Source organism: Metopolophium dirhodum, chromosome 1 (genome assembly GCF_019925205.1).
Source record: "Metopolophium dirhodum isolate CAU chromosome 1, ASM1992520v1, whole genome shotgun sequence".
In the NCBI taxonomy this organism is placed as follows: domain Eukaryota; kingdom Metazoa; phylum Arthropoda; class Insecta; order Hemiptera; family Aphididae; genus Metopolophium; species Metopolophium dirhodum.
This window is the reverse complement of record NC_083560.1, coordinates 128,408,449-128,419,815: the sequence shown is the minus strand read 5'-3', so window position 1 is coordinate 128,419,815 and position 11,367 is coordinate 128,408,449. Positions and strand designations below refer to the sequence as shown.

General features: G+C 31.4%; 1 protein-coding gene across 1 annotated transcript in view; it reads right to left on the bottom strand.

Moving 5' to 3' along the window:
• LOC132937502 (junctophilin-1-like) overlaps positions 1-11,367 on the bottom strand; it is a 133,225-nt gene that overhangs the window by 16,998 nt on the left and 104,860 nt on the right. The window contains exons 6-7 of the mRNA XM_061004323.1: positions 7,093-7,257; positions 6,589-6,923 (exon numbers count right to left, since the gene is read on the bottom strand). Coding sequence (XP_060860306.1) covers positions 6,589-6,923; positions 7,093-7,257 — 500 coding nt within the window. The remainder of the gene's footprint in view (positions 1-6,588; positions 6,924-7,092; positions 7,258-11,367) is intronic.

Below are 11,367 nucleotides of genomic sequence, written 5' to 3'. Positions count from 1 at the left end.
TAGGATGGCTACGAGAGTACCTACAGGATCCAGACGACTCTCAAACACATTATGGCCTGTAAAACAATAAGAGGATCTAATATTGTTACGCAACTGCGATTGGAAACAAATCGGAAATACCTGCGGCAGGACATCTGCTACATAATTCTGCATTAGAATATTAACTATAAATTGTATAATGCGCACGTGTAATCGGACGGACGAACGGCGTCGGGTCAGATCTATATATAACTGCCGCGAAATCGTTATTGTCGTCCTGCGATAATTACTATGGCCGATGAGGTGTGCGAGGTATTCGACTATTATACCTATTACAATAATCGTTCCGATGATGATGCGCTATCATTATAACGACGACGTTGTCCGATTGCGCGGACGTGAGGCAAAAGCTATTTTATTGGAAACATATTATTACAATAGTCAAATGTACCGAAACTGTGGGTGGTCGTCGATGGTTTGGGAACCGCGAAACCTCAACCACCGCTTTCCGAACACGATGACGTTGTAAACCCAGGGACGGATACCGACGGGGGAGATGAGATTAATAATATTAATAGTTTATGATCGCGCAAGTCGCGCAAATCCCGTGCAAATCTAGACGACTGCGTACGCATCGTATACGCAATGCGAAATTACGTGGACACGATTGATCGTTTTATTGAAATGGATTTAGTTGTCTGACCTTAGCCATATTGGTTGTCTAATGTCTTACACAAGGTTAACATTGAGTATTTCATTAATGTTGTAGATACAAACCGATCTTTGTGGTTTAAAAACGAATTTAGAAAAAAAAACTGTCTACTATAGCTACTAAACCTACCCGATTTGAATATGCAAATATTGATAATAATATCAGTATTGTGAGGGATGTTGTAATTTTATAAAACGATGAAAATATTTTGGAAATGTATAGAACTATTAAAGACGATTTGTATTAAAATTGGGTAAAAATATGTATTAATGTCAACAAATAAATAAGCATTTGAATCATATAACTGAGTAGAAGTATTAGGTAGTAGTAGTACTACCAGTAACTGAGAGGATGTGGGTCAATGTTATTTTTATATTTATATTAGATATATTATATTGGATATATTTTTGACAATTTTGGAATATTTTACAAAAGCTAAAGCCTTCACTCGCATTGGAAAATAAAATTGGCTATGTTCTTATGATTATATCTTGTGGGTTAGCCACGATCGTCCGGAGTCGGCCGAATTAAATAAAATGAAAAAGGAAATAATAATATATACATATTATGTGAAATGAATACGAAATCAAAGAAGGACGGTTTTCGATTATTCTATTTTTGTCATGAGTAGGGTATCTATATAAAAAAAAATATATATGTATTCGCTCTGGAGTGGCTATATGGTGGTTAGGGATGGTGGTATAAAACTCAGCGGGTACGCCCATCATGTCGTCCGTCGACAATAAAACGATAATGCTACGACGTCGTTCGGTCGGGCTAGCGGCAAAAGGAAATTACCAGGATCATGGGTACATATTATTAGAATATTCATCATAATAGTATTGTTATTATTATTATCAGCAGCATCCCCCATAGAGAATACTACATAATAACATTATATATCATTGTTTATTATACGCAGCATACTCTCAAGATTTGGTTGACAAAAACCATAAGTTCATATAACTTTCAAGTCTCGAGAGATTCGAATATGAAAAAAAAAAACGTATTGCCTATTAGTACCTATTGAGAGTCGAATGAATAGTATTATTATGGTAATATAATCGGCCATGATACATTTTGATTTATATAGTTAATACAAAAGATAAAAGAGCTATTGAGAAAAACAAAAATAAGATTACATAGGACCCTCGTTAGACCGATTGTACTATACGCGTGTGTATAGTGGGCGCCTAAGTAAGATGAGAATAAATTGATGATTTTTTAAGAGAAAAATCTTAGGAAAAAAATTTGGGCCAAAGAGAAACGAGTGGTTACGAAATGTGATCAAACAAAGAATTTATTGCGCTATTCAGCGATACCAAAATAGTGGCCACATTCAAGAGCCAGAGATTAATGTGGGCCCGACATAAATGGAGGGTAGAGGGACAACTTATACGGACTGTCACGAAATGGAAACCTAATAAAACCCGACCAAGGGGAAGGCCAAGACAACGATGCGAAGATCAAGTTAAAGAAGACCTGAGGCTCCTGGGAGTGCTGAATGGTGACTCACAGAGAAACGTAGAGAAAGATTGTGGAAGCGGCAACGAACATAAATGGCCTCGAATGAGCCAAAAAAAAAATTGCCCCTAATTTATACTCATAAAATACGGCAATTATAGTTAAATCAGATATCGATGACTTGCCCACAAAAAATGCTTTTAAAAAAATAATTAGTATAACAAAAGTCTAAAACATTTTTTTTCGATCTAAAACAAAATGAAAACTTTTGAAAAGGTTTAGCATTTATATTTTACTCTGTCCATTACCGCTGCCGTCGCCGCCACCTGTTATCATCTCGGCCTTGTACGTTGAAAAGGTCTGATTCAGTATTTTAATATTTATATTTTATTTGTAAATTATTTTTCAGTTCATGCATCACCATTACAAAACTATGATAAACCTATACATCAAAATATTTTCTGGGTTCATAAACAAAAATCTTCATCAAAAACCGTTGAAATAAATTTTAAAATTAAGAATATTAGTATAAAATGTCCTGGAAACCTTAAAATCTTCTACAAAATTTAAAAATAATAAAAAATAAAAACCAAAATAGTATAATATTTTCACCTTTCAACCTTTCACGACCTAACCCGAGAATCGTGCAGCTAGATATGAAACAATTAATCAAAATTATATTTTGTGTTTGTCTTAAAACTATATATAATATTACTGACGAAAACCTTATTTTCGATACAATATTTTATTGATCTAATTTGTGTATTTTACCATTGCAAAACCATATTAAAAAAACCTCAACAAAATATCTTTTTGTTTTTTTTAATAAAAATCTTGTAGACATATAGTCGAGAATAAATCATGAAATAAAGTTAGAAATTACGAATTTTGATGTAAAATATATTAAAAACCTTAAAATTCTCTTGAAAATAAAATAAGTTAAAACAACTGAAAACTGAAACGTTATAACATGGATATCTATGTAGCCGATATTACATAAAAAGATATTTTTTATAAAACAAATATTGTTTAGGTAGCTATGAAACAATCTATTTTCCAATACTATGTGTTTGTCTTAAAACTAAATATAATATTGAAAAAATCTGTAATTTTGATACAATATTTTATTGATCTAATTTGTGTATTTTACCATTGCAAAACCATATTAAAAAACCTCAACAAAATATCTTTTTATTTTTTTTAATAAAAATCTTGTAGACATATAGTCGAGAATAAATCATGAAATAAAGTTAGAAATTACGAATTTTGATGTAAAATATATTAAAAACCTTAAAATTCTCTTGAAAATAAAATAAGTTAAAACAACTGAAAACTGAAACGTTATAACATGGATATCTATGTAGCCAATATTACATAAAAAGATATTTTTTATAAAACAAATATTGTTTAGGTAGCTATGAAACAATCTATTTTCCAATACTATGTGTTTGTCTTAAAACTAAATATAATATTGAAAAAATCTGTATTTTCGATGCAATATTTTATTGAACCAATTCGTGCGTTTTAAATCAGTTTACCATTGTAAAAACTATAATAAACCTACACAAAATATATTCTAGATTCATGAATAATAGGTTATCTTCTAGGAAGTCGTGAAAAAATCTTGAAATAAAATTGAAAATTACGAATTTTAGTGGATCATGTCCTAAAAACCTAAGATTCTCTAAAAAATTAAATAATTTCAATTTAATATAAAATGAAAAAAAAAAACTAAAAACTAGAATAACATAATATTTTCATCCAACAAAGCAGAATTTTTAGTAAAACAAGAATCGCGGAGCTACTTATGAAACAATCAATCTTCGTATATTATTCGTTAATTTTATATAAGTAGTAAAAACTATAATAAACCTAAACAAAATATTTTCTGGTTTCATAAATAAAAATTTTAAATAACGAATTTTAGTATAAAATATCCTAAAAACTTTAAAATTCTCCAGAAAATCAAAAAAAATATCTAAAATCTAAAATCTTTAATGACGTTATAATATAATTAGTCAACAATACATAAGAATATATTTTTAATTAAACAAATATCGTGTAGTTATAGCTATGAAATAAATTATTTTCATTTATTATATCTGTCGTAAAATTAAATAATATTATAATATTGAAAAAAATTCATATTTTATTTGCAATTTTTAATTGATCTAATTAATGCGTTTTAAGTTAATTTGCCGTATTTAAACCATAATAAACCTATAAAAATATTTTCTTAAATCATAAATAAAAAACCTTGATATAAAACTAAAATTGAAAATTTTAGTGTAAAATATCCTAAAAATCTTAAACTCTAAATAAACAAACTTAAAAACTAAAATAGTATAGTATATTAAACCAAAAATACATAAAATTTAATTATTATAAAACAAACATCGACAAAAATGTATTGTTATATATTATTTGTTCATCTTACAACTAAAATTTTTATAATATTTATGAAATATTTACTGTCGGTGCAATATTTTGTTGTTTTATTTCGTGAGTTTTGAATTAATTAATTTACGAACTTAGATTTATTTTTTTGATTTATTTCAACTTAATTTAAATAATTTAAATTTCATAACCAAATCTTCTTATCTCACTAAATATACAACAAATATTGACCATGGTGAGAAATTGTTAATCCTCACAATAAAAAATAAACAAGTCTACGTATTTAAACGATGTGTGTTAATAAATAAGTCGTTATACTTGCCATGGTGGTATGTTAAGATGGCTTCACGCTCCAAGACTTTTTGAACCGAATGTCATTTTCGCGACAAAAACGAAGGATACAAAAAAAAAATGGGGAAAATGGGGAAAATGGGAAAATTGGGAAAGGGGGGGGAGGGGGGGGGGAAGCGGGTTATTTATAAGCGATCCAAGTGCCTGCGCGATAGTGTTATTATTATTTGGATATCATTAAGAATATAATAATAAACAATATTCATAAGCAGATAAAAAAAACGGTGTCCCGCGGGGTCAGCACCGGATTGACATCTCCAGACGACAGTGTCGCTTGACTCACAGACCGCGACTGCGGAGGAGAACTCGGAGGGCGGCGATCGCGATGTACTCACGCGCGGACGGATCAAGTCATCCTGTTCATCCTGTGGGCGTCAATTATTTTGCGGATTCGCACCGAAAGCGCGACGGTAAGGGTTTCGTGTTATTACGCCCGCGCGGGACGCCGCCCGCTTCACCCACACGAGCTGCAGCGTCGTCGCCGCGATCCGAAACCACAACTCTCCAATGTACAACCCCCGTTTCCGGCTGTACAGGGATGAAAACCCCCAAACGCATATCGTATAATATGATATCGTATTTTAATCGAAACGGACGGTTATTCTAAAATGGAGAAAAGACGTCCACCGATATTAAAATATATTGGTTTAGGAACGAACGCGCGCGATGACCAACGCCGTATGCACTGACACCGCATACGTGCACTTATGACCGATGAAAATATTATAATATCAACGACGATTCATTTATGTTCGATAAATGTGGCGGGCCGACTTCACGGCGGGGCATTCAAATACATTATAAGATCAAAAAGTAAAGACCATTTACCTAAAAACTTGTGAAATTCACGACGACAAAAAATTTCGATTTGAAAATTCTAGAAACATATTTTGCAATATTATTCGAAATCAATTTTCTAAATGATGGTACAGTTTTCTAATCAATCCGACGAGGTCAAAGGCGTGCGCGATACTTTCCCGCCATATTTTTCGAATCAATTGTACAATCGGGTAGCCATCTTCACGGACGAATCACAATATTAAGTTAATATACTCTACTGCAATAATTTCGGTTATATATAATAATATGTATATTATATAGTTAATAATTATACTTGAACGTATCTATAAAATGTATTGTGATATTTTTTGCAATATTTGATCATCGTTACAATTAGTTAGATATAGATTTTTAGAGGATAATATTAATAATATTTATCTGTGTATAATAATTTCATGATGAACGTTTCAAATTAAATTTAAAACGAAATTAAAAATCACTGACATTTTGATTTGATTTTTAATTTTTAATTTTTTAGCTCCTGTGTTTATTATTATTATTATTTCGGTAAGTAACTGTTTTGGACTTGTGGTTAGACTGTAAAATTGTTTTAACTGTGCATAATAACATTATAATACCAAACTTACATTTATGACATTTCATGTGTAGGTCCTGTGTATATTTTTTATATTTTTACCCGCAAGTAACAATCTTTTTACTTTGATTGTAACGGCGGAAATGCTTTCAATTTGTTTTGGATGAAGGAAAGGTATGTTTCAAAAACTTTTCGAGAAAAAGAAATGAAAGTTTCGAGCCACCCCTGCAGCCTTCCGCTAATGTATATAATGTATTAGCATCGCTCATCCCTAACAGACACAATCGCAATCACACGACACCCGACTCACCTAGATATTGCTATATCCGCTTTTTGCAACGCAATTTTCGACGCTCTATGCGCCGCGTTTACTGAGGCCTCGATCCGTTCCTTGAGCTTGGCTGACCTCATCAGGAAATAGTGTTTTTTCTTCTGGGACGTCACCAGCACGTTGTTCTTGTACTTGCCCTCCTCCTTCGTGCCGTCCTTGAACGTAGTCACTCCGTAACCATATTTCTTGTTGGCGAACCATTCACCCTCGTACTTCAGCCCGTCCGTCCTCTCGGCGATCCCGTATCCGGATCTCTTGTCGTTCTTCCATTCGCCCACGTACGTTTCCGTCGTATTCACGTCCATATGTTCGTCCTAAAGTGAGGAATTCAAAAACAAATATTTTTTTTTTAACAATTCAATTTTACACCACCCTCCCAATACATAATATTATCCCTTCCTAGCTCCACCCTCCCGCCAATTTCTTCCAGTTTCACCCCCACCACCACAGTCCCACCGAAACGGGGGTTGAAGCCCACAGTACCTCGACGATGAAACTTGCGTTGGAGTCTGTGTTATAGGACTCTCCCATCGCGGACTGAGACGATCCAGTGCTGATCCATGACGTACAGGACGCCGTGCTCCTGATGCTCCCCGACACTTTCTTCTCCAGCTCGCCGGTACTTCTCTGTTTTCGCATTTTGAAACCCTTGACAAAACCGACAATTTGAGTCGTATCAGTTAATTTCACGTAAACAAATATTATTTATTTCACCCACCATCGGTTTGCCCTCGAGGGGTTAGTATCTTAATGGGGTGGGGAGGAGGGAAAGTCTGTAAATTTCATCTACAGTTAATAATTAATACCTTACGCACTGTTCGGAATAATTTGAACCCACGACTCTGCGCGCAATCACTGGGCCACATCTGCCTTATCGATTGTGTCTCTATAATATTTACTTATCGCGTGAAGCGATATTCGCATCATTCGGCTGAGGATAAATGTAAACGCATCGCATGTTATACACTTGTCTATATATATCTTATAATATTATTGATAGGTTGCATGTCGGCTTTGTACGTTTTTGTACGCCAGCGGCTGCCAATTTAGCGTCCTGGACAGCATAGATATGCTGTAAAACAAATATTTTACACCAGCGAATACATTCTGATAAAGCTAACGTCAATAATTCGTAAATATTTGTTTTGTTACGATATGATTGACGATGTACGTTTGGAAATGTCCACCAATAAATACGATCGAGTATATAGTTTACGTCCGGTGATTCGGATAATTTTAAAAACATAAATATAATTTAATAAATATTGATTCATAATACGTAAAGATGAGTACTGTTTTCATTGATTTATTTATAAAAAATGTCAAATAGGCAAGTCGTCGGCAATTTTAATATTCCTGGATACATCATAACTTATGTTTAATAAGCATCTAATTTTAAGCTCATCCACTATGTTTCAAACAATCGACTGTATTAATAATAATTATTAAATGGTGACAATATAGAACGACGCTTAGTTTCCAAGTCTCAAAACTCAACAACACGCCTGATGCACAGATGGATTCTGATTTGGGAAAATCTAAAAACTGTTTCGGGAATTACTGCAATTATCTCGACTACGTTTACAACTTAAGAAAAAAAAAAACTTAGATTAAACGTTTTGCAGGCGCGTATATGAATATAAAAGAATAATAATGAATAGAGATATGTTACTTTGAAGACGACAAAATGTTGCTACGCCATAAATATATAGAATTAAAAGAACTATGAGTGGACCAAACCATAAAAAAATATTTAAAATTATACTCGATATCCGTTTATAAACTATGAATTTATAATTTTCTACAAGCATTCAACGGTTTTTATTGACAATTGAACACCATAAAGTATACCTAGGTAACGAGTTTTCCCAGCGAGACCAAGTATTCCTCTGTATGCAATTATAGAGATGTGATATTGTGATATGAACCAATCTGCAATAAATGTCAATAAGTAACAACACAACAATGATGGTTATGGGATTCAAACAGCTATACAACTTACAACAGTCTGAAATATATTATGTAGGTACCTTAAACGCAGTCATGTAAAGTACTCGAGTAAAATATTCAAGTACTTTTTAAGTACTCAAATACGTATTTTAAATACTTATGAAAACAATACTTGGATAAAGTCATTTAATTACTTTTTAAAAGTATCTGTAAAACAGAATATTCGGTTCAGTTGGTTTATAAACATTTAGAAGTAATTGAAAGTATCTATAAATACCTTTTTAAACTTTTAAAGTATTTATATTTATTTATATTTTTTTATATTTTACTGAGTATTCAAATACGTATTTTAAATGGTATTTAGGTAATTAGTATCTATATCTGTAGGTACTTGAATACTTTCAAAAGATTATTTAAATGGTTCGTCAATGTTAACGTACCCAATAGTTTTATATAATAATATGCCACAAAAGGATTTAGGTCAAATGCATTTAATAATCACATAAACCTGTTTATAAGAGGATTTAAAGTGATTTAATTATTATGACAAGCATCCGGATAAAATAAATGTTTTTTTTCTAGTATGGCAGGACGATGCCAAAAAATAAATTTCATCTAAGACTTTGAGACACAATCAACAAGTCGACGTGTAGCAATATAAATAGAAAACACAAATCAAGTTTTGTTCGTTATGCACTTATGCACGTGTAATGGGTCTAAATTTAAATATTTTAAAATAGGTCCGTACTGCAAGTAATATGTTCAACTGTGATAGCTGTAACTTCGATAAAATTAAATTTAAGAGGTGAGCTGCAGGTATATTGTATGAGAAAAAACTAAGTGATTTTGAATTTAATTCTCGGCCATAATATCATGTCATTGATGATGCTATATAGATCCAATTAATACTAAATTTGAGGTGTTCGTCAAGAATAAACGATGTGAAAGTAATACATGTATGGTACAATTTAATAATAATATTATCGTTCATTAACGAAGGCACACAATCGTTTGACATAATATTATTATTACGTATGGTAAAATATTTAATCTAAATATTTTAATTTAGTCGTCCGGTGATCGGTTTAGGAGTGAAATGGGTATGACGTGCGTGTCTGAATAACATGATAGCAATATTGATAGGTTAGATACCCTAACCTAACCTCGTATATATAATTTTTTTTATTTTCGTTACGAGGAAAAAGCTTAGAAATAATAATGTTTAAATACGAGTGCATTTGTTATGGGGAAAAAAAAGTAGTTGGCCGCACGGAGACGACTGGACTGTTCACGAAACAGTATTTTATTCAAAACGACTCGTGTCGGGACAAATAAATAATAAATAAGTTATTGCAATTCGATGGAAAAGTTCGACTCGAATGCTGCAGCGTTCCGAGAACAAGTCAAATTTAATCGTCGATACAACCCGACACAATTTTATAGAAACGAAGAATTTTCACGGTCAAAAGTGCACAGAAATGATCACGTGAAAAAACCCGTTACTAAAATTATCGTCTAATGTAGTTTTTCATCAGACATATTTTATTAAAAAAATAAAATGTTTAAATTTATAACGTAACAATACATTATATTATTGTAATATTTTCGAAACATATCATTTCATATTTAAAATTGTCAAATACAATAAAAAAAAACCATTTTAAACAAATTTTGTAAATGATGGACGAAGGTATGAAAAATCAAAATTGCATTTCGCTGGCTTATAATATTATATTATTGCATTTTTTGGATTAAAATGTATAATGAGAAAAAAATGCAACGTTAATATAATACTGATCTAAATCGACAACACCATTATTATAATTGTACAATGTAGCTTAACAACATAATTAATTATTATAATATTATACCTTGGTTGTGATAGGTAATATGGTACTTAAAATATCGGTAGGTACTAAATGTGCTCCAAGCCGCTATAAGAACAGATTTAATTTGTAGTTATAAAACATAATATTATGGTTTACTCTCTTCCGCATCATGACAACGTATTTTTTTTTATCTACATAAATTACAATTATACCAAAAAAAATAATATATTTCATCTCCCGGAGCATAGTTATATGTATAAAAAGTAAGTTATTGCAATTCGATAGAAAGTTCCACTCCAATGCTGCAGCGTTCCGGGAATAAGTTAAATTCAATCACCGCGATACGAGCCAACACAATTTTATGAAAACGAAGGATTTTCACGGTCAAAAGCGCACAGAATTTATCACGCGAAACCCCATATCTTAAATGGTAATCATCTAATATAGTTTTTAATCAGACATAAATTATAACCTAGAAAAACTTTTTAAATGTATAACTTAAACGAACCATACATTATAATATTGTAATGTTTTGACAGAATATACTATTATTATTTCATATGATTACTATTTTAAACAAACTGTAAATGATGGAAGGTGGTTTAAAAAAACGAAATTGCATTTCACTGGACATATATTATTATTATTTTGTGTTTTTTTGGATGATAATTTATAACGAGAAAATACGAATCGTTAATACACCGATCTAAATGTATATCATCATTATTTATGATGCACAACATAATTATATTATTATACCTAGGTTGTGATTTTGTCAAAAATAATGTTTAATAATTTTATAATAAAATATGTTACAACAGAGGCAGTAGGCACCCTACGTCTCTAAAAACTAAGTAGCTAATAATATAATAATATGGTTATTAAAATAGTTATCTATAAACTTAAAACCGCAAATGTATTAAAGAAAAGATTTATTTTCTAGTTTTAGAACATATTGTTATGTTTTACTCTCTTCCAC